Genomic DNA, 24,320 nt, shown 5'->3' with positions numbered 1-24,320 from the left:
GAGGTGACCTGTGGCACCAGCTCAAGGGTGGCAGCTTGTCTAGGACCCAGCAACGTCCCTTCCTTGAAAGCCTGACACGGACTCCAGAGGTGCTTCTCCTGACACCAGCCACAACCCTGTGCACGAGAAGGGATTTCACATCTCTGCCCAGATGTGGTTTGGACCTCCCCATGCCAGCTGCAGCCGTGCCCACCTGATGGCTGATACCTCTTGGTTAGGAGAGAGAGTTGAGGAAATTGCTCTCCCCTGCCAGAGTGCTCAACATGGAGCTCATGTCACCCACAGCCATGTTGGCACCACCAGGAAGCAGGAGGCTGCCCGTGGGGCTCGGGGGCCCAGGCAGCAGTGCAGGGGGCTCCGTGTCGTCCACAATGGCAGCAAAGTCAAGGTGCGTGTTCTCCAGGTCCAGGGAGTCCAGGCTGTTGCCCACCTGCTCCCCCGAATCCAGGTAGTAATAGGAGCTGCCTTTGAGTCCTTCCAAGCCCCCCCCATAATGCCCAGGGCCCCCACAGCTTGCTGTCGTTTGGCCCAGCAGCTTCTGCCCACCTTTGCCCACCTGCAGATCTGTGCCCTGGCCTGGGTAGTACTGCAGAGAGCTGCTGGGCCCCTCGGGTGTGGGGTGGGCAGGGGGCAGGCGAAGCACCCGCCGGGCACTGGCATCTGCTCCCTCGTAGGAATGAGCTGGCTGAGCCAGGCTGCCCACATAGTTCAGGCTGGTTTGGTGCCCAGGGGGCTTAGGGCCACCAGGTGGATGTGGCACCATCTCAGGGTTGAAGCATGAACTCAGGAGGTGGTGGGGCTCTGCTAGCCCCTGCAGCTGGTCCGGTTTGGTTTGGTAAGCAGAGTACTTGGGGCTGGGGTACAGTGGTGCCTGCATGGCTTGGCACTGCCCAGCTTCAGTGCCCAGCCCCATGCCAGCATCCCCTCCCTTGGAGGCTGCTTGGTCTCCCCACATCAGAGCCTGCTGGGCCTGCACGTAGCTGCGGACCATCACTTCCTTGCTCTGCATGGTAGGGGTCTGTGCTCTCCTAGCCCCTGGGCTCAGCATGCCCACGTAGCCCCCAGCTGCCTGCTCCTCAGGCTGGTAACCTCCAGGCCCCACGGTCACAGCTTGGCCAAAGGAGGCAGGAGGCTGCCCGTGCCCAGCAAGCTTGGCACTCTGGCAGGGTGCCAGTGCTGGGGCAGGTGCTGGGTAACGCTGCTCAGATTTGATCTGCAGGCGGTTCAGTCGCTGCCCCCCAGCAAACCCAGGGGCCTGGCACGAGCTCAGGAGCTTGGGCTGCTGCCCACAGGAGCAGGGCTGTGGGTACTCAGTACTCAGGTGGTGACAGTGGGGCCCGGGCATGGCTGCAGCAGAGGTGCCAAGCCCTGAGTGCCCAGAACTCATCTCCAGAGTGCCCTGGGGAGGTTCATCCCAGGAAGCTGCCATGGTGCCATTGCCAGCGTGCACACTGGGGAAGTGCTGGTTCAGCTGGCACTGAGGGAGGGAGAACTCAGACTGGAGCAAGCCCTGCCCCACGTCCCCATGGCCTGCAGGGGTCAGCTGCATGCCCCCCGTGGTCCGGTGAGTGCTGCCATAGAGACCTTCACACTGGAGCTCCGTGCCCGCTGCCTGGCACGGGAAGTTCTCCTCAGGGTAGCTCAAATACTGCTCCATCTCCAGCATGCCAGGCTCCGTGCCAGGGCCCTCCACGCTCATACTCTCCAGGAAGACGTTTTCACTGATGCTGGGAGGGCATGGGGGGAAGATGTGGCGCTGAAGATTGGCATCGGAGCTGCCCAAGGGCTGCAGCACAGTTCTGCCCGCTCCTGGCATGTTCATGTTGCCCATGCTCTTGAATCGATGCACCCTGGGCACGGCCTGAGGGTTAGCTGCGGGCCGGGCAGGGTCGCTGGCTCGCCGCACGCCCTGGCGTGGCACCAGCTGGGGGGCAAGGCTGCCCGGGCAGCCGGGGGAGTCGTTGGCACTGTGCCTCCGCAGCAGCCCATTGGCAACGCAGCGAGGCTGGGCTGGCCCCAGGCAGTCCCGGGGTGAGCTGCTGTGCCCACCCGCGGGCACCCGCTCCAGGCTGGGCAGCGGGGTCGGGGGTGGCCCTCCTGTGGCCGCAGCGTATTTGGCCTTCAGGCGGTAGCGCTGGGCGGGGGTGAGGCTGCCCACGCCGGGCAGCCCCCCGCAGTGGCTGGCATCGCTGGAGCGGCGAGAGCCATCCGGAGAGATGGGGTCGTAGCCGTCTGCCAGGCCGGTCCCGCCGGGCACCGTGCCCATCTCGCCGCCCAGGCAGGGCCCGGGCAGGTACGGGGAGGCGAGGGAGGAGCGGCGGCTGACGGTGTAGGCGGAGCTGACGGTGCTGGTGGCGCTGCTGCGGCGCTCGCCCCCCGCCGGGCACAGCTCCGCCGCCGACAGCTCCGCGATGCGCCGGTGCGAGGCGGCCGCGGGGGGCACCGGCAGCCCGGGGACCTCCCCCGGCAGGCCTGGGGAAAGAGAAGGAGGAGTTAGAGCGGGCACCGGGGAGGGCCACCTCTGGCTGCAAAGCAGAAGTGTCCTGCCCCGGTGCCCGCGGCACCGGTGCCAGAGGCGGGCAGGGCGCCGCGGGCTCACCGGCTCCGGGGATGGGCGGCAGGCTCAGGCCCTTGGCGGCCGAGGGCTTCCTCAGCTGCTTCAGTTTGTCGATGCGGAGGTTCTCCAGCTTGTGCAGGGCCATGAGCCCCGAGGTGCCCATGGGCTCGCCGGGCACCACGTCCTCCAGGGTGGACAGATCCTCGCAGCTGCCGCCAGCGTTGGCAGCCATCTCCACCCCACTGTCGTTGTTGGTGGTGCTGCCCAGCGGGGAGTGGTCGCTGCTGCAGGACGATTGCCCACCGGGGCTGGGTTGTGGCTTCTGCAGGGCACAAGGGACACAGGAGTCAGAGCTCCACTAATGCCCAAGGCAGACTGCCAGCCTGGAGATGGGGAGGTGACTCTCCTGCTCCAACAGCCCGGCCAGGCCTCCTTTCATCATCAACACCCTGGGGAGGGACCTGGGACAAGGGCTGGGAGTGCCAGGACGAGGGGCAGTGGCGTTGGGCTGGGAGGGGGCAGATGGAGATGGAGAGGAGGAAGAAACTCTTGAGTGAGGGTGAAGAGACACCGCCACAGGCTGCCCAGGGAGGTCATGGATGCCCCCTCCCTGGAGGTGTTCAAGGCCAGGCTGGATGAGGCCTTGAGCAGCCTGGGCTGGTGGGAGGTGTCCCTGCCCACGGCCGGGGGTGGGCACTGGATGAGCTTTGAGGTCTTTTCCCACCCAAACCATTCCAGGATTCCACAGACAAACATCTCCAGCTCCTTACCAAGGCCAAGTCGGGCACCAGGAGTTTGCTGTCATCCTTCCGGGCCTCGCTGGGGCAATTTGTGTCTTTCTCCTGCTTCATGTCCGGGGGGGCAGCAGGGGTGGGCAGCACACGGCCTGGCACCAGGTCCCCTCGGTGCTTCTTGGTGACGTGGGCGTCGGGGCCGTGCACGGTCTTGACGTGCTTGCGCAGAGAGCTGGGGTCGGTGTAGCGCTTGGTGCAGCCTGGGATCTTGCAGACGTAGGGCTTCTGGCGTGGGGAGCAGGGGGTTAGCCCCAGCTGGGGACCCCCCAGCAAAGCCCCAGCTGGGCATGAAGTGAATCCCCCTCCCCTGCTCGGCAGCAGGCTCCGGAAGCCAGGGAAGTGAAGGACTCGAAGGGGTTGAGTGGCCTCGAGGGGGTCGTGGGGGGCTAGGGAGGGGAGCCCCTGGGCAGGGCAGGGGACTGGGAGCCCCGGGGGGTCTGTACCTCGTTGGAGTGGGTGCGGTTCTGGTGCTTGGCGCGGTCGGAGGCGTTGGAGAAGGCCTTGCTGCAGCCCTGGTGCTCGCACACGTAGGGTTTCTCACCCGTGTGCGACCGCAGGTGAGTCTTGAGGTTCTCCAGGCGTGAGTAGGCCTTGTGGCAGCCCTCGAACTGCACGAGCAGGCAGGGGCAGAGGTGCCACAGGTCTTCAGCAGGGCCTGTGCCACCTCAGCCCCACGCTGCCCGACTGTCAGGGACACCTCCCACCCACCGCAGCCTCCAGCTGCACATCCCCGCACTGCCACCAGCTCTTGTGCCCTCTGGCCCATGCGGTGCCAGCTCTCCACACGCTGCACCCAGCCTGCCACCCTCCTCTTCCCTCTGGGGCATCTCTGCCACACCACACATGAAGCCCACCCTGTGATGCTCTACCCTGCTCCTGACCCACCCCTGTCTGTCCCACCTCATTTCCCCCACCATGAGTCCCCCTCAGTGCCCTGAGCCTGGCACCCCAGCTGAGCCAGGGCTGGTGCCATCTCACCGTGCACTTGTGAGGCTTCTCGCCCGTGTGCCGCCTCATGTGCACCACCAGCATGTACTGAGCCTTGAAGGGCCTCTGCTCCCGGGAACACGCTGCCCAGTGGCACACAAACTCCTTCTTCTCCCCATGGATATGTTCATTGTTGATGTGCTGAGGAGAGAGGGGCATCACTGGTGGCACTGGGGAGGGTGCCAAGGTGTCTTAAGAGACACAGATCTGGCATGCATGGTGCAGACATCAGGGGGCAGGTGGTGCCTGGAGAGGGCAGGGGAGACAGGAGGTGGCTGGGGGCTATCTTGGAAGGACCAATACAGGTTTCAGGGTAGTCTGGGGGGTGGTCAAGGGAGAGTTTGGGTGTCTGGAGGGAGACAAAGAGCAAAGGAGGCAGCAATGGCTCAGCAGAGCTTCCCCAGGGGTGAGCAGGGCCAGGCTGGGTGCTGCCCCTAGGGACATGGTATGGGTGGGTCACCAAGAACTTGCCCATAGGTGGATGAGATCCTCCTTCCCAGGGGCAGCTCCCAGCATCATGCTCCTGTGTGGGAGCTGTCAGGGTTGGGGGGAGAGGAGCAGTGCAGCACAGGGCAGTTGAGGAGCAGGGTTGGCACCAGCAGCCTGAGGGCAGGTTCTGAGGCTGGCAGGACCCCACTCACATGCACCAGCTGCTCCTGTGTGTCGAACTCCTTGGCACAGCCCTCCCAGTAGCAGTTGGTTTCGTAGACAGCCTCAGACTCAGGCTTCCCATCCTCCTTCTCCAGATCCTCCCTCACATCCAGCATCCCCAGCAAGGGGTCCTGTGGGGGCAGGGCCAGATGAGCCCTCCCAGGCACCACCCTCTGTGCTCCCTGTTACTGGGAGCAGTGCCAGGGAGGAGCACAGAGCCCCGGGGAGTACCTGGGTGCCCGTGGAAGCTGGGCTGGAGATGTCACCCTCAGATCGCTCCTCTGGGTATTTGACACTCAGAGGGCTGCTCAGGCTCCACTCCAGCTTCAGCTGCTGCCAGGGCAGGGGGAAAGTGGACAACAGTCAGCACTGAGATGCCTTCTGGGCCACCACCTGTGTGGGTGCTCCTTACCTGGCAGTGTTTGAGGGTCCCCCGAGCTGGGCCATGGTGCAGGAGCCCTGGGCGGGTGGGGAGGTGCTCATGGGAGCTGCAGGGTGGTGGTGGAGGGGTGTGGGTGTACAGGTGGCCTTGGCCCTTCTGCTGGGCTGGTGGACTCTGGTACCCCACTGATGGACTGCAAGGAGCAAGAGGGATGAGCAGGTGGCACCATCAGGGGACAGAAAGTGAGGACTTCCCTGAGCCACGGTCCCACTCCACTCCCACCTCCCCTCCAGGTGCTCCCCAGGGTGGGATTTGGCTTTCAGGCTCCCAGACTGTGCATGCCACAGGGCTGCCAGCCCGCGCCTGGTGCCCACCTGATGGTGCTGATGGAGAGGTGCCCGTAGGAGCCGCTGGCAGAAGCGCAGCGAGAGTTGATGAAGGCCACGAGGGAGTTGGGGGAGGTGCGGATGACAGTCTGCAGGTCGATGCTGGAGTCTGACAGGGGTGAGATGGACAAAGCTCTCTTCTTGCCCAGCTTGCCTGCGCCACGTGGCGTTGAGAATCGTGAGCCTGGGGTGGCAGCAGAGGGGGGGGCACTGCTCTCAGCACGGGTCTGAGGGTGCTGAGGAAACCCCCAAGGACACAAACCTTCCCCACCAGTGCTCCTGCGGGCTACCTGAACCCCTCATCACACCTGCACTCTGCTGCTGCCATCCCCAAAGTGCCCAATCCTCTTGGCCACAGCCAATGCAAATCCTCCTGTTCCAGGAGACAGCTGAAGCCCCAGCAGTGTCCTCCCTGTTCCCAGCACTGCCTGACCCCCTCAACACACCCCCTCCTCTCCTGGCACAACCTGGAGATGACAACCCCCTCGTGGAAGACTTCCCAGGGCTGGGGACTCACCATCACCACTGCCCGGGTGCTCAGCTCCTGGCACCAACCCATAACCGCGGTGACTGCTGGCGAGGGTTGGCTGGTGGCACAAGGGGAAATCGAGTCCTGGCAGAGGGCAGGAGAAAGATGGGAAGGTTCATTAGGGTGGGTGGCACAAGGGGGACAGGAGACCCCCAGAACCCAGGGACTGAACCTGAGGTTGGGTGCCCCTCGTACCCATGCCAGGCTCTGCTCCAGCCCAGGACGAGGGGGCTACAACCGACCTGGTGGTCCTGGAGCAGCCAGGGCCGGTCCGCGGGGGGGTCGCAGGCAGCAGTGCTCAGCATAACCGGCGGCCGGGGGGCTGGCGGGGTTGAACATGTCGCGACAGGGCCCGGCCGGGCTTAGGAGTGCGGCGGGGGCCGGGCCGAGGGGCTGGAGCCGATCGGAGCCTGCGGAGGACAGGGGTGGGATGGCGACCCCGACCGCCAGGGGGCGCCGCAGCACAGCGCAGCCGCGGGACCGCCCGCGCCGGAGCGCGCTGGGGGAATCCGGAGGGTCCGGGAAGGGAGAGAGACCCCCGCCGGGCACGGAGAGGGACCCCTGCCGGGCACGGAGTGTCCCGCGCACAGAGACCCCTCCTGGGCATGGAGACGATCCCCAGGGCACGGAGACCGCCTGGCATACAGACACCCCCACCCCGGTGTGAGCACAGACCGTCGGGCACAGAGACATCCCCCTGGGCATGGAGACCCCCTTAGGGCAAAGAAACACTTCCCAGGGTAGAGAGACCCCCGGGCATGGAGACACCCTGCAGGGTACCGAGACCTTTAGCGGCACTGCTGCAGCCATCAGGAGCGTCCCCAGATACTGCCTTAGCAAGATGCCCTCACACCTGGCACTGTGCTAAATGGGTCCCAGCCCAGCAAAGCCAAATCCCACCACAGCTGGGGAACGACCCACACCCGTGTGCAGCCAGGCTGGCACACGAACACCCGTGCTCCAGCACACCTCCAGCGGTAAAACCTGCCCCAACTGCCCAAAGGGGAAACCAAGGCACACTTAGAACCAGCCTTGGTCAGAAGACCAGAGCTGGCACCTTGCTCTGCCCTCCTCTTGAGTCCTTGCAGCATCTGCTGGTCCCACCAAGCCCTGCCTTGCTGAGGAGTCCCCACCCAGCCTGCAGGTCCAAACCCTGCCCTGTGCCACCCACACAACCCACCCCTGCCCACAGGGCTCAGCCCAGCCCTCTATCACATCCCTGCCTGCAGGTTCCTGCCCTCCACTGGCTCTCAGAGTACCACCTGCCAGCTCCTCCTGGCCCTGCCCACGGTCGAATGTCCAACCATGGCTGAGCCTTCAACCTCTGTGCCCAGCTCCTGGCCCACAGCTCCATCCCCACCCACGGCCACTGTCGTGCCCCAAGATCCCCGAGGGCTTCCAGGAAGGACAGAGGCTCTGGGAGCAGAAACAACCACAGGGTGAGGGAGAAGCTCATGTGGGTGGTGCTGGGAAGAAGAAGTCCTCCTGCCCCCTCAGCCTCCCCCGTTAGGAGACTAAACGGAATCACCCCAAACAAGGGGTCTGGGGGAGTGGGAGCCCCTCACCCCGCTGGGAAAGTGCTGGGTTGAGTTTGGAGCACGGGGGGGCGAGGGGGGCAGCAATTCTTCCGCATGAGTTGCCCCTTTCAAAGCTCGTCTCGGGGCTTTGTCAGAGTGTCAGCCGCGAAGAATGGAGGGGGGGGCAGCAGGGCAGGCAAAGGGGGAGGGAGGTACCCGGGAAGGTGGCGCTGGGGGCAGCCCAGGCAAAGGGAGATGAGTAGGAAATGAGGGCTGGGGGTGGCAGGGGAGGGGCCTCTTTGCCGTGCCCAGCATGCCACCACACACGGGGCACACGTGGGCAGGGAGCACAAGGCATGGCACTCACGGCTCCCCAGCCTTGTGCACCATCTCCCTGCCCGGGGTGGTCTCTACCCCCTCCAGCATCCACCACACGGGAATGCGGGCACCTCAGTGGGGCTCTGGTCCCCACCACCCCCAGTCCACGGCCACCTCTGGGCACAGCAGGAGGGTCCAGGGCCCAGTGTGCCAAACTGAGTCCAGTCCAGGGAGAAAGGAGGAATATGGGGAGCAGATCCATCCTGGCAAGAGCTGGGTCTCCCTGCTGGGGCAGCCAGGAGGGGTGCGAGTGCCAGGCGGGCATGAGAGCAGCGACCTGGCGCTCTCTGACCCTGCACTTTCCCCCGCTGCGCTCCAGCATAGCAGGGGATGGCCGTGCCAAGCAGAAAGCGCCCAGGGCCCGCGGGTCCCGGCTGAAGGATGCTGCCCCCGGCCCATGGGGGGCTCCTCGGAGCCCGGTGGCCCCCCGATCAGGGGCAGCTGGAGGGGGCCGGGGGCGCGGGGCGCCAATGGGAACCGGCCCCGCGGCTCCCCACCGCCGCGCTCGCCTCCCCCGCCTGCCGCACACCGCCGCGGCCCACCCAAGTCGCAGCCTATGGGCATAAATTTGAGAGCCAGGCGCAGCCGGGATTCAGGGGAATCTTCCCTCGGTCTCCTCCTGCCAAGAAACTCAAACTGAAACACATTCCTGCTCCTCTCTGCCAAGAAAACAAGGAGCGCAGCCAGCGGCAGCAGCAGCCGAGGCAAGGCTGGCTCCAGACAGCGAGCCCCGCGCAGGAGGGGGTCAGGACTGGCCATCCCCGTCCCCGCCCCCCACCTCAGCTCCTCGCCTTTTATTTCCTGCAAACACATCTAAAATCTGTCATCTGGCTCCAGTTTCCTGAGGACACTGGGGAATAGGGAGAGGGGGGGAGAAAAAGACTGAGGAGAAGGCACAAAAGGCAGAGGTGGAAAGGAGCTGGAGGGAGCTCGCAGGACAGCGGTGGGATGCTGACAGTGCTGGTGGCAGAGCAAAGGCACAGGCAGGAGGGAGAAACCCAGACCTGGGCACTGCCAGGGGACTTGCACTACCCTCAGAGACCTGGCTGCAGGAGGGGCAGAGGCTGCTGCACCCTACAGCACCCTGTGGCAGGGCAGACTCCCCCCAGCTCCTGCCTCTCACCAGGAACACTCCCACTCCCGGGCAGTATGGCCAGCCCTGCTCCCAGGCACCCCACTGCCAGCCAGTCCTGCTCCCAGCCACCCCACTGCCAACCAGCCCCACTGCCAGTCAGCCCACAGCAGTGGGTGGCAGTTGGCTGCAGCAGGGTGGCTGCCACCCCGCTCATCATCACCCAGCGGTGCTCCTTGTCTGCCCCTCAGCACTGTGCCTGTCCCCTCCTGCCCCAGGCCCAGCCCCGGCAGGGTTAACTGCCCCGGAGTCCCACTGTGGAGGAATGTGATGTCAGGGCTGGATTAGGAGATCCCAGCCGATAGCTCAGCAGCGCTGAGCTGTGTGTGGCACAATCCATCAACCCGCCCGGCACAGCCCCCAGCGTGGGGGGCCTGGGGGAGGGCTCTGGCTGTGCATGCGTGGGGGCCGTGTGTGAAGGCAGCAGGCTGGCCACATGTGTGTGTGGAGAGGAGCTGCTGCTGTGTGCTCTGGGGTGCTGCTGTGTGCTCCGGGGGTGCTGCTGTGTGCTCTGGGGTGCTGCTGTGTGCTCTGGGGGTGCTGCTGTGGAGGTGCTCATGGATGTGTTCCCTGTGCATGCCTACACGTGCCTGTGGGGACCTACAACAGCAGCTGAGGTGGAGCCACCATCTGTTTGCAGATCCCCAAACCCTTCAGAGATCCATGGAATGGGTTGGGTTGGAAGGGACCTCAAAGCTCAGCCAGTTCCAACCCCCTGCCATGGGCAGGGACACCTCCCACCAGCCCAGGCTGCTCAAGACCTCAACCTGTTCCAGTGTTTCCCCCTCAAAGAACTTCTCCCCTTCTTCACCAAGGCAGCAAGGGAGGGCCAGGGCAGAGAGAAGAGGCAGGCAGAGAGTGGAGTCCAGCCACTGCTGGGACAAGCATGGGGAGACCCCTGAGAAAGTCAGTGGCCACTGCACATCCTTTTCATTCCGCCAGGTGAGGTAGGCTCCAGCCTTGGGACAGGAAAACCTCTGAGCTCACCACGGACACAGGACCCTGGGACACCCTGGCAGCCCCAGGACACTCCAGCAGTCCCGGGACACCCCAGCAGCCCTGGAACACCCCAGCAGCCCTGGGACACCCCAGCAGCTCTGGGACACCCTGGCAGCCCTGGCTTCTGCCACCCTGTGACCCAAGGTCAGCCACATGCCCCAGCTGGTTTAACCCTGCAGGGCCTTACGGAGAGTACTGCTCTGGTTTGAGATCCACTGCCCTCCTGCAGGGGGGCAGCAGCTGGGACAAAGCTGGGGCAGGGAAGTTCTGCAGACACAGAGCAGGACCAGGGGAGGGGGGCAGGCAGAGCTGCAGCACCAGGGCGCAAGTGGCAAAGCTGGAAGAAAGCTGCCAAGGAGCCAACACTCCCTCATGGCAGTGCCAGCCCAGGATCAAGGGGACACATCCCAGCTGCCTCCCGGGGGAGGAGGGTTTGGCACTGCCCACATTGCCCCTCCCTGACTGTTATGTCTCCCTCATGCCATGTGACCTCCCTGGGCACCCCGACTGGCACCTGCTGGGGTGGGGAAACGTGGCGGGGGGGGTTGGGGAGGGGCAAAGAGAGAGATGCTCCCCCTGCAGAAGTCTCTTTTCCCTGCCCTGGACCAAGTTGGACCCAGTCCCTGCTGGGGAGCTGCTTCCCCTGACCCCTTTCCCAGCTCTGCCTCCAGCAGCAGCGATGCACAGACCCCCCCCAGCTGCCGTGCTCTGACCCCAGGGGTGGGCAGAGCCTTTGGGGCCAGCCCAAGCTCCTCTGCATGGGGGCAGCTAATCTGGCCAGGACTGTGGCTGCCACAAAGCTCATTGCTTCAGGTTCAGGGGGTCTGAAAGGGGACGATTCAGGGTCATGATCCCATGCTGGTGTAGGCTGCCAAGCTTGTTCCAAGGTGGTCTCTTGCCTGGAAAAGATGAGGCAGAGAAGCAGCAGCTCTGGGGGAAGTTCATGCACCTGTGGAGGGAAAGGGGCAGAGCCCTCCATGCCAGGGCAGATTCAGGACATCCTCCACTTGATTCTCCCTCCTTCCCTTCTCCTGCCCCAGCTGCCACCTTCAGAAAATGAAACATTCTCATACCCCCTTCCCCTCTCCCCATGGCAAAATTCTTCTCTTGCCCTTCCCACCACTTCCAGCAAGGATCAGAGGTCCCTCCCCAGCCCCCCCTGATCCCTCCAGCAGCTCAGCCACACTGCCACCATCACCCAAACACTGCACCTCAGCAGGGGGGCAAAACGATCCAGCCCCTTGCTCCCACGTGCATCCACACCCACTCAGGACCATGCTGCGACATGCCTCCAGACAGGCTGACACACGTGTGCTGCAGGGAGAGGGGGAGGCAGGCCTGGGGTGCAGCCCTGGCTGCCCCCCCGGCTCCAGTGTGTCCCAGGGCAGAGACAGCCCAGGGAGGAGGGCTGCAGGGTGGGAGCTGACAGCTCCAGGCTCCCTGTGCCTGTTCCCCCCGGGGTAAGGCAGGGACCACTGGCCCCCAACCACAGGCTGAGCTGCTCAGGAAGCCGTGGCAGGCTGGGCAGGAGTGCTGGGGCTTGATAGGTGGTCCCAGGGCAGGCAGGCAATTGTCAGGGGCTCACAGTTGTTTGCTTTGGCCCCCAGCACACACTGCCCCTGCAAATTGCTCACATAAAGCCACTTCCCTGGCCCCTACCTTCCTTGGCTGGGCTGGAGTTGGGGTGGGGGCAAGGTTTTGGGGTGAGGGTAAAGGGATTTGTGCAGATGGCAGCAGCTGCAGTAAGGAATTTTTATGCTTTCCCCCTTCCTGCCCAGCACTGGAGGGAAATGGCAAAATCAAACATGTGGGACCCATAAAAGCCCAGCTCTGAGTCATGGCTGTGGGAGCCCCTGCCAGGCACTGCTCCTTCCCATGGCACCAGGGCATCACCCCCAGCCCTGCAAGCTCAGGTGGTACCTGAGGGACACCCCGCAGTAGGGAGAGGCTCTGCTCAGAAAAGCTGTTGAGGCTGCAGGGCCTCCCACTGCACCCAGGGTGCTTCACACTGAGCCTCAACAGCTCCATCCTGAAGGATCCCTCAGAAATGGGACAAGGAGGATGTGCAGGACCCGGCAGGGCCTTCAGCAGCCACTGAAGGAGTCAGCATCTGTGGAGCTGCTCAGCTCTTGCTTGGAGTGAGGAAGCACCTTGGAGATCCAGGAGGCACAAGCTGCTCCTCCTTTGGGGCAGAAGGACCTCTCTGTCTGCTGCAGGGTGGTGGTGGGAGTGCCCTGGGGCTGTTCCCAAAAGCCTGCAGTGATCCCTGGCCTGCTGGCACACATTTGTCTCTCCAGGAGTATTTGCCAGCGGTGGAGGTGGGCAGCACAGACCTCTGCTCTGTCCACACACCCAGCAGCCCCTACAGCCATGTGCCACCACCGAGGGCACCAGCCAGGGCCCTGCTGCCCCCTGGATCGTGGCTGGCACTTTGACAGGTGGGGGTTGCACCACATCTGGAAGCATCTCACCCACCCACCCCAGCCTCAGACCCGGATGCAGCGGAGCTGAAACCTGACTCTGCTTTTGCTGCTTGTCCCCACGCTGCAGCAGCTATTTGTCAGCTGTCGGTGACCCTGCAGCTTCTGCAGGGGCTTAATGTGCCCCAAGGAACAGGGTGGGTACCTGAGGATTGCTGGAGAAGAAGCCCTCCAGTCTCACTGAGGACCCATCTGAGGGATGTGGGACAATCCCACCTCACTGGGACTGAACACCAGGAGACATGAAGAGAAACTGAGGCACTCAGAGAGGTTCCTGGACCAGAGGTGCAAGACATCAACCCAGCAGACAAGTGGACATCCAGCTCCAAACCTGTTCCTGGCCTTGTGCTTGTCTTTGTGACATGAAAAGCCCCTGGAGCATGGGGGAGATGAGGGAGATGAGGTTCACTACACATCACCTAGAGTGGAGCAGGGTAAAATGCAGCTACCCAAGCACCCAGCAGCATCTCCTGACCCCCACACCCCCTCCAGAGCTGGGCACAGGACTCCAGCAGTGCTTGGAGTAGCTTCTAGGTTTCCATACCCCAGACACATCTTTCCAGCTCCACGGAGACCCAGCTGCCAACCTCTCCATCCTGGCAGGAGAGGTGCAGCCCTCAGGCTGTCACTGCACTGCTCAGTGTCCTTCATGGTGGCTTGGGACCAGCAGGACTTGACCTGCAGGGCCTGGTCCAGGGCACCACAGAACCACAGAACTGCTTCAAGTCCAACCACTGGTCCAGAGCTCCCAATCCCACTGCTGCTAAGCTACCAGGACACAGAAGGTGACTCTCCAGAGGGACACTGCTCTGCCTTTGGCCTTCCTGCCCTCCTGGCTCACTGAGGGCTGGGTACAGGGCTGGGGGTTCCTCACGGGCTCGGTGAGCTCCTGCTCTGCTGCTTGCTGGACTGACCACACCTCAGTGTCCTGCCCAGGGCCCTCAGGTCCATGGGATGAAGGTTGGGAAGCTGAGGGGCACCAGGACCTGGGCATTTGGTTGTGGTTTCTGAGAGGCTCCTTGGGGTGTGCAGAATCTCCCTGTGCCTCACGCCTCGCACACACAGCCTGGCAGGCTGGCAGGGGAGCAAGGGGGGACACATTGTCCCAGTGCCAAGCTTTCCTCCCCTCGGAGCCTTGCCCAGTGCCCTGGGAACAGCGGGTACTGCGGGTGAGGGCACAGCCACTGGTGACCCCCAGCTCTGTGCCCTGCCAATGCAACTGAGGCCCACGAGCTGGGTGGTGGAAGCCCACGAGTGGCCCAGGATAAAAGGGCTGAGGACAAGCAGGAGCTGGCAGTGCAGGTGGCACTGCTCACCATCCGTGTGTGCCCGGGCACAGTCCTGCAGCTGCTGCGTCACCAGGGCCGGGGCAGTGACTTCCACTCGGTGACTGCTCCCGGTCCAACACCAGCCTGGCACCGGGGCTGCCCTGCCCTGGAGCACCGGCTCCAGCTCTCCCCTCCCCTCCCCGAGGCTTTCGCCGGGCGGGGACAGCAGCGGCGCGGCCGGAGCCCACCCACCCGCCACCCACCCGCCACCCACCGGCGCACGGAGCGCGGGGGCGTGGGAGCGGCCGGGCGCGGGGCTCTACGTGCGGAGGAGCGCGGCGGGGCCGGGGCGCGCTGCCCGCCTCCCGCTCCCGGGACCCCCGGGAGCACTCGCCCCGTCGAGGCCCGGGAAGCCCCGGCTACCCCGTGCGGTCCGACCCCCGCTCCGCTGAGAGCCGGTGTTTGGGCTCCGGTTGAGGTTCCCCACCTCCCATTACCGACGGGACGCGGGAGCGGGGCGGCCCCGGCGCCATCCTGCCTCCTCCGGGGAGCCCCTTCCCGCGGCCCCGACTCGCCCGACGGCTCCTACCTCCGTGCGGCCCCGGGCGGGTCCGGTGGCTCCGCGCTCCCCGTTCCCCCGGCTGCGGCTGCGGCTCGATCCGGGCAAGAAGCGGCACATCCAGAGGGGACCCGGGCGCTCGGGTCGGGGCGGGACGGCTCGATGCCCCCCGCACTTCCCCGGCCCGCCCCCGGGCTCCCGGTGAAAGTTGCCGGAGCCCCGCGGGGGCGGCGCGTCCCGGCCAAACCGGCGGAGCCGCGGGTCCCGCTCCGCCAACTTGGGCGGCGGCGGCGCCGAGCTCGGGACGGGAGACCCCGACCGGGAGCGCCACCGGCCCCGGGCCGCTCCGAAAACCCGGGATGGATCCCGGGTACGCGCACACGCCGTGCACACGCTCGGGGCCGTCCCGCGCGTTCACCGCCGCGCACACCCGTGTCCGTGGTCAGGGCAGTCCACACGCACAGGTCCCACCGGCGGGTACCCATCAGGCTTGGTGTGCCCACTTGTGCCATGGGTACACGTCAGCAAAGAGGGCACTTGCGTGTGCCCACCCTGTGTGTGAGGGCACAGGGTACCAGCACGCAGTGGCACACACACACTGCTTGGGCACGAGTACACGTACACGAGTGGGCACAGAACAGGCACAGCACACAGACAGACACGCAGCCACCATCTGGACGTGCAGCCATCAGCCACTGGTCCCACGGCCCTTAGGCCCCACCAAGGTGTCCCGGGCCCGAGGTCCAGCAGCTCCATTGCTCCACCTGGGGAGGCTGAAGCGCCCAGTGCAGGGCTCCTGGGGGAGCTGCAGGGAGGGAGCAGGCAGCTGTGGGGCGTTTCAGGCTGGCACATCCCAGCACAGGCTCAGCATCGGCTCCCCAGCTCCAGAGACACAGAACTGCTGGAGAGAGTCCAGTGGAGGCTGGGCAGATGCTGAGAGGCCTGGAGCAGCTCTGTGAGGAGCAAAGGCTGAGAGCCCTGGGGCTGAGAGCCTGGAGAAAAGCAGCCCCAGGGGGGATCTGAGCAATACTCAGCAGGAGCTAAAGGGTGGGGGGCAAGAGGCTGGGGCCACACTCTGCTGAGTGATGCCCAGGGACAGGACAAGGGGCAAGAGGAACTAACTGGAACACAGGAGGAGAAAGTTTGGTGTGAGGCTGCTGGAGGCCTGGAGCAGGCTGCCCAGAGAGGTTGTGGAGTTTCCTTGTCTGGAGAGCTTCCAAAAGCCCCTGGCCCATTGTGCCCCAGGGCAAGCTGCTGTGGGTGCCCTGCTGGAGCAGTGGGGTTGGACTGGGTGAGCTCCAGAAGTCCCTTCCAGCCCCCACCATGCTGGGATTCTATTCCTGCAGCTCAGACAGTGCTGGGGGTCCGGATGGAGCCTCTGCCTGCGCCCCGGATGGAGCCTCTGCCTGCACCCCGGATGTCCCTGAGCCAAGATCCCTCTCATCCAGAGTGAACCCATCCCTGTCAGGAGACCCCTGGCAGGGAGCTGGGTGGCTTCAGCGACCTGTGTGCCCAGGGTGCTGCTGAGGAAGCCCTGAGCCGGCTGTTGACCTGGAGGGGACACTGCCGGGAGGGGGGATTGCGAGCGACAGGAAGCTCCACGCGGTGTCCGTGGGCTGCAGCAGGCACCGTGGGTGGGCAGAGGCAGTGACAGTGACAACGCTGGGCGCAGAACCCTGCCCATGACCTTCTCCCGAGGTCTCCTCACCCCACAGAGTGTCCGGAGCCCCCCGAGTCCCAGTAACCCGCCGGGAGTTCGCCAGCCAAGCACCCACGCCACTGGCACCGCCACCGGCAACCAGCACCGGCACCGGGCACGGCGGAGCAGCGCCGCCTGGTGGCGGCAGGGGGAGCCGACTGTCGGAGGTCCGGGGAGGCTGTTCCCGCCCCAGCACCACCGCATTGCCCGCGGGGTCCTTCCCCATCGCGGCGGGGACGTCGCTGTTCCTGTGATGGGGGGCAGCAGGACTTCGGGTGCTGCCCTCCGAGAGCGCTGCAGCGGGCAGGGGGTCACTGTCCGTGTGCCCCGCGGGGATAACTGAAGGGGAGGAGCCAGGCTGCCTCAGGGGATGCTGCTCGCATCTAGTGTGAGCCTCAGAGGTGGCTGGGAGCTGCAGCACACATCTGGCCTGACCTCAGAGCTTCTTAGCAGGATTACCCCTGCTGGGGCTTTAGCCTGCCCTCCCTGTGCCCCTGGGTCTCATCACGCACCACAGGAGGAGCTTTGTGGCATGACCCTTGCCACGGCTCTGGGAAACACCCTAACGGCTGCACAGGACCTCCAGGGGTTGCAGCAGGAGAGATATTTCACGAAACAGCTCCCAACCACGGCCAGCCAAAGACTCAGCTCCCTGCCTCAGTTTCCCTCTGTGTTGCCCTAACCTGAGATCGTCTCCTTCCCCTGCCGGCCAGGGCTGAGGAGTGGTCAGCAGGGCTGAGGAGGGGTCAGCAGAGCTGAGGAGGGGGTGTCTCTGCCTACCAGGGGAGCCCCAGCAATGCCCACACAGCTGCCTGCTTCCTCTGGGACCAGGACAGCCAGCGGTGCCCCCAGGCTGCTGCAGAGGCTCTCGTTCCAGAGCAGCAGCCCCAGGGCAGGGCCGGTGGTGGGGGTGGGCACAGGGGAGGGGCTCTGCCTGGGTGTCCGTTTTGTAAGAGGTGTAAGCAGCTCAGCAGATTTACTCCTGAGCTGAGTCTGACCCTGACTAAGCTGCCAGGAAAGATCCACTCGGGCACTGGGCACCGTGTGGTGCCAGCCCTGCCACCCACACCCCACAGCCCAGCCAAGCCTCAGTCCTGGGCTCTGGGGACTTACCCCAGGACCACCCAGCTCTTCCCAAGGCCATCAGCATGGCCAGGCAAGCCCAGGTCCTCTTTGCCACCAGCTTTGAGCCCTGTGGGTGGACACAGTGCTTGGGCAGCTCCCCACAACCCCAACAGCTCTCACCCACCGGACTCCCCCAGCCCTGCTGCATCCCCCACCCCATGGCTAATCTCCTGTTTAGGAAAGTTAAAGCTGCTCAGAGCAGGCCCAGATGATCACCCAGATTAAAGACTTAAGGGTGGCACCACAGCCAGCTCAGCACCCAGGGATGGTGGGTCAGCGTGTCAGTGTGCCAGTGAGTCAGCAGGGCACGCACACACGTGTGCCCAGCCTGTGCCCTGCCACATACAGCCCCTGTGACAGGGACGAGGCTGTGCTGCTGGCAAAGGCCAAGGTGAGACCTGGTGCCTCTGAGGGATGCCTCCCTGCCTCACTCCCAGCTCACACAGAATGCCAGGTTGGAAGGGACACCAAGGATCACCTGGTCCAACCAGTTGGCACTGGTTAGAGCAAGGGTGCTGGTATGGAGGGAGGCTGTGAAGACCCTGCCCACATTCCCCTGTGCTTCTCTGGCACCTGTGACCCTCCCCATGTGTACAGGCTCCTGGGGCCTGGTCACCACCAAGGTGCCAGTGGGCAGTCAGGGATGTGCTGGGGCTGGGGTAGTGCCCAGCAGGTTAAGGCTGAGGCATCCCATTGGCAGAAGCTCCTGTGGGTGCAGAGGTTTTGGGCAGCAGGGTGATGCCCCCCCTGCATCCAGGGGGCTGCCTGCTGTGGCCAGCTGATGAAAGCTGCCCTTTGCCCGTTTGCAGGGCACAGCAGCACAGGGCCAGGCTGGGAAAGCCACTGGGGCTGTCCACAAACTGAGCTTTGAGCAGGTGCTTGTGCAACAAGGACCCAGGCCAGCCGTGTGGGACCTCAGAGGGATGAGCAGGGGGCATCTGCTGCCACCCCACATTACACAGGAGACTCCCCATCACCCCCCACCATGGGCACTGCCAGGCTCTGTGACTGGCTGCCGTGGGGTTGAGACTGTGGTTGTGGTGTTCAGGGGAGCAGCCGAGGGGATGGGGGAGGTCACTGGGGTGTGGTCAGGGTACACCCTCTGGTATTTATAATGGGGGCACAGGAGCTGGGGGTGGGCTGTGCCTCAGTTAGGGTCACTCTCTGGGCCCAGAGTCTCCAGAGCTGTGGTGTTCTGAGCCCCGTTTGGGATTGATCCAGGTGGAGAACAGCAACATTGAGTTGGGCTGTACCCTCCCCCCCACCCTGCCCCAGTACCCACCCTGCTGGGAGGAGCTCCTTAGATGCTCACTCACATAATAGCCTTCCCCTTGCCAGCTCCCAGTGAGGTGGTGCCCAGAACCCAGCCCCTGCCCTGTTCCTGGGTCACCCATGCACAGGGAAGAGCCCACTTGGCAGCCCTGCTCACTCGGGGTCTCAGCAGGTGGTGCCAGGAGGGAGCAGTCGGAGCCTGGATGTTGCCTTTCCACCCTTTTATTGGGGAAGCTGCACCAAAGCATCCAAATAAATTAAAAACAGAGGCCATGTGGGTGCAGGTGTGCCAGGAAGGATTGTGGTAGGATGGTGAGCTCCAGGCAAGGGCAGAAAAGCAGAACTGCCTCTTGTCCTCCAGCTCCCCACTAGGAGGAAACACAGAGCCCTCCCCACACCCCACACTGCTCTGGAGGAGGCTCAGTCCCCAGCTGTCATCCTCCACTCCAGAGGTGAACAAAGCAGGAGCCCCTGCCCCGCCCAGAGGGAATACAACCACCAGAAACGTGGGACCAGAGGGATGCTGCCAGTCAAGGCAGGGATGCTGCCAGTCATCAACCACCCACAGCTCAGACTCAGGCAGTCTCATGTGGCCTTGGCCCTGTCCTACTTGTGCCTGGAGAACCCTGCCCCAGGTGCCCTCTGGAGACACCCCCAGCTCCCTCTGACGAGACCCTCTCCCTCCCTCCCAACCTGGAATTCCAAAGGCGTCCATTGCACCGCAGTCTGACTCCAGCTCAGGAGAGGTCTCCAGCTCCAATCCCCCCCTCAAGAGACAGTCCTGGAGGAAGGGGGTACCCAGCAAGGCTCCCCCAGGCTTAGCTGCAGCCACAGGCATCCACGATCATGTCAGGGATGTCAGTCTTGACGATGTTGCTGTTGCGGTCGAAGTAGAGGACGGAGAGTGGGCGGCGGCGCGTGGGCACACAGCAGGAGTGCCCTGAGGCCTGGACGTTGTTGGCTTTGACCAGGTTGAAGACAGCTGTGTGGAAAGAGGAGGCCATTCCAGGGCTGCCAGCCACGTGGAGAGGGCACTGGCCCACGCAGTAGTTGATCTGGTAGCCCTCGGGCTTTATGATCCAATCGTTCCAGCCGATGTCGCGGAAGTCCAGGTAGTAATCCCTGCGGCAGCAGAGGTTGGAGTTCTGGCTGCAGCGCAGGCTGCGCTTGGCCACGCGGTGCCCTGGCTCCCGCATCCTGGCTTTGGCCACCAGGAAGGGCTGGTGGGACCAGGTGGCATTGACCATTGCCACAATATCGCCCCCGTGGCTCTCCAGCTCCAGCCGCAGGGTCCTGCCTGCGCCCCCAAAGAAACTCTGCAGGGCGGGCATGAGGGTGAGGCTGTGCCAGCCGCTGCCCCTGGCACGCAGGTGCTGCTCGCTCAGCAGCGTGCGGTTGCCCCCTGCCACCTCCCCTTCCCCACCAGCAAGGAAGATCTGCAGGCTGAGGCTGGACACCAGGTCTCGAGGCACTCGGAGGTAGAGCCAAAGCTGAGCCTGCAGGATGTGAATGTCCTGGTCCTGGGTATGGCTGAACTGGAACTGCAGTCCCAAGGCAGAGGGGGACCTGGGCTCTGAGGGGAGAAAGGGACACAGCGAAGGCTGCAGAGTGCTGGGGAAGGTGAGGCTGTGCCACCCTCCCACACATCAGGGCCAGTCTCCCTCAGCTTCTTTCTGGAGCATCTCTGCAGTGCAGACAGACTGAGGGAGTTGTGGCTGCTCAGCCTGGGGCTGCTCGTTCAGCAGAGAAGGCTGAGAGGAGACCTCATGGCTCTCTACAACAACCTCAGAGGAGGTTGGAGCAAGGTGGAGGGTTGGTCTCTTCTCACATGCAACAGGGGACAGCAGCCTCAAGTTGTGCCAGGGGAGGTCCAGATCAGGGTTGCTCAGGCCTTGGCACAGGCTGTGCAGGGAGGTGGTGGAGTCCCCATCCCTGGAGGTGTTCAAGGGACATGGGGATGTGGTGCTGAGGGATGTGGTGCTGAGGGATGTGGTTTAGTGGCAGAGGTTTAGCAGCAGTGGTGTGGCTGTGAGCTCTGGGTGACTGCTTGGACTCCAAGGTCTTCTCCATCCTCACAGCTCTGAGCCTGCACCAGCTCCAGGCAGCTCCACCCTGCTGCAGGGGGTGGGTGGTTGGGACCCCTGCCCCAGCCCTGCTCCAGCTCCCCGGGCTTGAGGAAGCTGCACGTGCCCCGGGGTGCAGAGACCCTTGCCCAGGGGAAGGCTCTCCCGGGGTGCCCTGCGGTCTGGCACTGGGCACAGCACATCTCCCGTGAGCCCCGTCGAGGCTGGCAGCCGGTACCCACCTGGCTCCGCGAAGCTGATGATCTCGTAGCTCCGCTCTTCCTCCTCCTCTTCCTCGGGGCCCCGACGGGCACCTCCCGCCTGCAGCTTCCGCAGTGCCCGGGCCACGGCAGCGCGGGGCATGGCGTGGGCGAGCTTGGGTCGTTCCCGGAGCCGGAGCTTCTCCAGCAGCTGCCGTTTGGCCGCTTCCTCCAGCAGCCTGCGCTCCGCCGCCGCCGCGCACGCAGGGCAGCGAGATTCTGCCGCCGCGCACAGCATGACCGCCGCCAGCAGCAGCCACGGCCCCGCGCCCCGCGCCGTCGCCATCCGCACCGACGGGACGCACCGGAACGGTACCGGTGGTAGCGAGCCGCGACCCGTGCGCTTTGGGCACCTGCGGCCGGGGGCGGGCCCGGTGCGCCCCCCCGCCATTGGCCAGCTCACCTGCCCGTCCCGTCCCATCCCGGCGGGCTGCGGCCGGGGATTTACCGGGATTAGCCCCCCCCCCCCCAGCCTCCCAGCGGAGGGGGCGGGCAGAGCCCTGTTGTCCCGGGGGAAGGGGCTTCGTGCTCCGTGCCGGGGCGTGGAGTCCCACCCCGGGAGGGTACTCGAAGGGCATCGTTAGAGTTAGGCATGAGCTCGGGGGGGGCTGGGGGGGGTGTCCACCAGAGGGTTGTGCAGGGGGGAGCTTCACCTGGGTGTGCACAACATGCGGGGGGTTGGCATACACCTGGGCTCTGCCAGCCTGCAGCTCACCCTGGCATCTGCCTGGGGGTGCAGGGGGACCCAGGCTGGCAGTCCCTGGTGGGGGGCAACTCGGTGCTGGGCATCTCTGCCTGGGCCAGAACCTGCAGGGTGGGAGGGATGGATGGAGGAGCAGGGATCCTGGACAAGTATCTCAGGTGGATCCCGGGTTGATCTCAGGTGGATCCCGGGTGGATCCCAGCCTCACCTGCCTGCCTGTGCAGCCTACAAAGCTGCACCCCACCAGCCTGTGCATGGCCCCTGGGTACCCCTTTTGGCATCCCAACCGGCCCAGATCCACAGAGGAGCCAGCAGGGATCAGGGCACATTCCCAGGATGGTTCTGTTTGCATCCCTGGGTGCTTGTTGCTCTCACCATGAGTCTGGGGGGGGGTGAGCCCTTCCTGAGAGTGCCTGGTCTGGCCTCACCCCTGCCAGAGCTGGGCAGGGCCACACTAAGCCTCCCCCCGAGTGAGGAAGGCTTTGTGGAAGCTGAGGGCTGCCAGCAAGCAGGTCCCATCAGCTTGAGGATGTTCTCTGGCTCCTTAGCCCCAGCTGCTGCCCTCAGAGAAGGGCACAGGGCCCTGCAGGAACCCCCCAGAAGTGGTGTGAGGTGCCACATTGCTGGGGAGTGGGCAGAGCCCAGCGCTGTGCCAGAGCAGAGAACCCACCAAGTCCAGTGGGAACCCAGAGCCCAGCCAGGCCTTCAGGACTGTCCTGTGCCTACTGTGCCACACAGCACTGGCTCCAAGGTCTTGGCCATGCAGAGCCCCTGGCCCTGGCCAGGCACCGAGGTGACATGTAAACAGAGTGGGCTGTCTGGGAAAAAAGTGCCCACCGGAGATGATGCAACCCTGGTGCAAGAGGCAAAGTCCTTGGCTGGCTTGGCCTGCTGGCAGCTCCCAGAATAGCTCAGGAATGTCAACAGAAGGAAAGAGTGGGCACAGCCTGGCCTGGGAGTCCAGCTCCCACGGGGTCTGTGAGCCCTGGCTGCAGGCAGCATGCCCATGGCAATGCTGGGCACTGGCAAGATGGAGCAGGTGGCACTTTTGCATGGGCACCAGGTCATGGGACATGCTCATGGTGCACTCACTGGCACAGCGGTGCCCACACAGCTGCACACTCCCTTTCAAGTCCTCTCCTGAATATTGGGATGTTTGTGGAGATGCCCACTCCATGCCCCTGCCTTTTGTGCCATGTTTATGCCATGCTGGAGGTGAAACTTTTCCTCTCTGCCTCCCAGGGAAGGTGAAATTCCCAACCCATGGAGGGAACCATGGAGAGAACGAGGTCCATCCATCTGACACCTGCCCCACGTGAAGCATCACAGAGTGGCACTGGCCCAGGTGCCAGGCCAGGGACGAGATGAGCCTCAAAGGTCCCTTCCAACCCAAACCATTCCATGATCCATTCTCTGCTCAGGGCTGTGGCACAGCATGGAACAGGAGGCACAGAGCAGTGCCAAGCAGGATGCTCTCTAACCCTCTCCAGGGTCTGCTCAACAGGATGAACCCCTTCACACCTGCCCAGATCCCTCTGCTCTGGCCAGCACCCCACAGCTGCTGCCATGAATCCCATTTCACCTCCAGCTTAGCAAGAGCATCCCATCCTTTGCCATCCTCATGCCACAGCTTCATGCCCCCCTCCCCATGTTCTGTCCCTCCAGATCTGGGCCAGGGGTCAGCGTGGAGCTGTGAGTGGTTCTTGCACCATTGCATAAGAGTGTTGTTGATTAAACAGTTCCCAGAAAGCAAAGCCCAGGGACAGACCTGACCAAAATACCCCCAGACCCCCCCCAGCCCAGCACTTGCTTCACACATGGGTCCTGGACCTCTGACCCTGTGTCCGGTGGGGCAAGCATGGCACCTAGTGACCTGACCCAGAGGTGCCAATGGACAAGGTTAGGCAAGGACCCCCCCCCAGCACCAGCACCTCAGCATGGCTCCTGCTGGAACTTCCATTTCTGTGTGGCTCTGCCACCTGTGTCACCCTAAAAAGTGGCAAAGCCAGCTGGGGACCCCCTCTGGGGGGTGGTCGAGGCACAGGCCATGAGCTGCAGTGAGAGGCTTCCACCTCATAGACCACTCGCCCCTGGAGCAAGCCCAGACTGGAGGGGGTGCCCAGACTGGGGGCTTGGGGAGCAGCTGGCAGGGCTGGGGGCACCGCGAGGGCTGGAGCAGGGCCAGTACCGGGGGTGGGCAGCTGATGCCCCCTGGTCAAGGACCGGAGGAATGAGACTCGTGGATCCAGGCAGGCCACGGACCACCTTGGGAAGGGAACGAGAGCAGGGCTTAGGGACAGCGAGGGAGGGTCCCCGGCCTTGGTGGCCCCGGTGGCAGACCTCCTCGCCCCGCTGCACAGGACTGCGACGGGACGGGGCCGCCTCCCCCCAGAGATGGACAAGGGACGAAGGAGCGGCCGCCCGCAGCCTCCCGTCGCCAACCCCTCGTCCGCTGCTCCCGGAGCTTCCCCAGGACCTGGCAACTGCCGCAGCCCGCGGGCTCCTCCCGGTGGCGCGGCGCTGAGCCGGCCCCGGTCCAGCTCCGACCCCGCCGGGCTGAACCGCCCGCGGTCCCTCCG

At 64.5% G+C, this 24,320-nt stretch overlaps 3 protein-coding genes across 3 annotated transcripts; 1 reads left to right on the top strand and 2 right to left on the bottom strand.

Annotated features, from left to right (window-relative positions):
- Positions 1-214: 214 nt before the first annotated feature.
- GLI1 (GLI family zinc finger 1) lies at positions 215-6,625 on the bottom strand. Its single transcript, XM_054397105.1, has 11 exons — positions 6,529-6,625; positions 6,275-6,370; positions 5,746-5,941; positions 5,402-5,564; positions 5,221-5,322; positions 4,980-5,120; positions 4,330-4,479; positions 3,795-3,959; positions 3,328-3,576; positions 2,600-2,879; positions 215-2,472 (listed from the first exon to the last, which is right to left on the bottom strand). Exons 1-11 carry the CDS (start codon positions 6,623-6,625, stop codon positions 215-217), a joined length of 3,897 nt encoding a protein of 1,298 aa, XP_054253080.1.
- Positions 6,626-8,242: 1,617 nt separating this feature from the next.
- LOC128979018 (basic salivary proline-rich protein 2-like) lies at positions 8,243-14,537 on the top strand. Its single transcript, XM_054397084.1, has 3 exons — positions 8,243-8,792; positions 13,991-14,191; positions 14,266-14,537. The coding sequence occupies exons 1-3, from the start codon at positions 8,243-8,245 to the stop codon at positions 14,535-14,537; spliced, it is 1,023 nt and encodes a 340-aa protein (XP_054253059.1).
- Positions 14,538-19,533: 4,996 nt separating this feature from the next.
- LOC128979038 (inhibin beta C chain-like) lies at positions 19,534-21,324 on the bottom strand. Its single transcript, XM_054397116.1, has 2 exons — positions 21,021-21,324; positions 19,534-20,288 (listed from the first exon to the last, which is right to left on the bottom strand). The coding sequence occupies exons 1-2, from the start codon at positions 21,322-21,324 to the stop codon at positions 19,534-19,536; spliced, it is 1,059 nt and encodes a 352-aa protein (XP_054253091.1).
- Positions 21,325-24,320: the final 2,996 nt, after the last annotated feature.

This window comes from Indicator indicator, chromosome 41, assembly GCF_027791375.1.
Source record: "Indicator indicator isolate 239-I01 chromosome 41, UM_Iind_1.1, whole genome shotgun sequence".
In the NCBI taxonomy this organism is placed as follows: Eukaryota; Metazoa; Chordata; class Aves; order Piciformes; family Indicatoridae; genus Indicator; species Indicator indicator.
This window is presented reverse-complemented; position numbering and strand designations above follow the sequence as displayed.

Coding starts and splice junctions, on each gene's coding strand:
- GLI1 (XM_054397105.1), bottom strand. CDS start 6,625: ATGTTCAACCCCGCCAGCCCCCCGGCCGCCGGTTATGCTGAGCACTGC. Junction 5,121..5,220: donor CAGCTTCCACGGGCACCCAG/GTACTCCCCGGG, acceptor CTGCCCCCACAG/GACCCCTTGCTGGGGATGCT. Junction 2,880..3,327: donor TGGTGCCCGACTTGGCCTTG/GTAAGGAGCTGG, acceptor TGTGCCCTGCAG/AAGCCACAACCCAGCCCCGG.
- LOC128979018 (XM_054397084.1), top strand. CDS start 8,243: ATGCGGGCACCTCAGTGGGGCTCTGGTCCCCACCACCCCCAGTCCACG. Junction 8,793..13,990: donor TTCAGGGGAATCTTCCCTCG/GTCTCCTCCTGC, acceptor GGTGACCCCCAG/CTCTGTGCCCTGCCAATGCA. Junction 14,192..14,265: donor CCACTCGGTGACTGCTCCCG/GTCCAACACCAG, acceptor CCCCTCCCCGAG/GCTTTCGCCGGGCGGGGACA.
- LOC128979038 (XM_054397116.1), bottom strand. CDS start 21,324: ATGGCGACGGCGCGGGGCGCGGGGCCGTGGCTGCTGCTGGCGGCGGTC. Junction 20,289..21,020: donor CATCAGCTTCGCGGAGCCAG/GTGGGTACCGGC, acceptor TTCTCCCCTCAG/AGCCCAGGTCCCCCTCTGCC.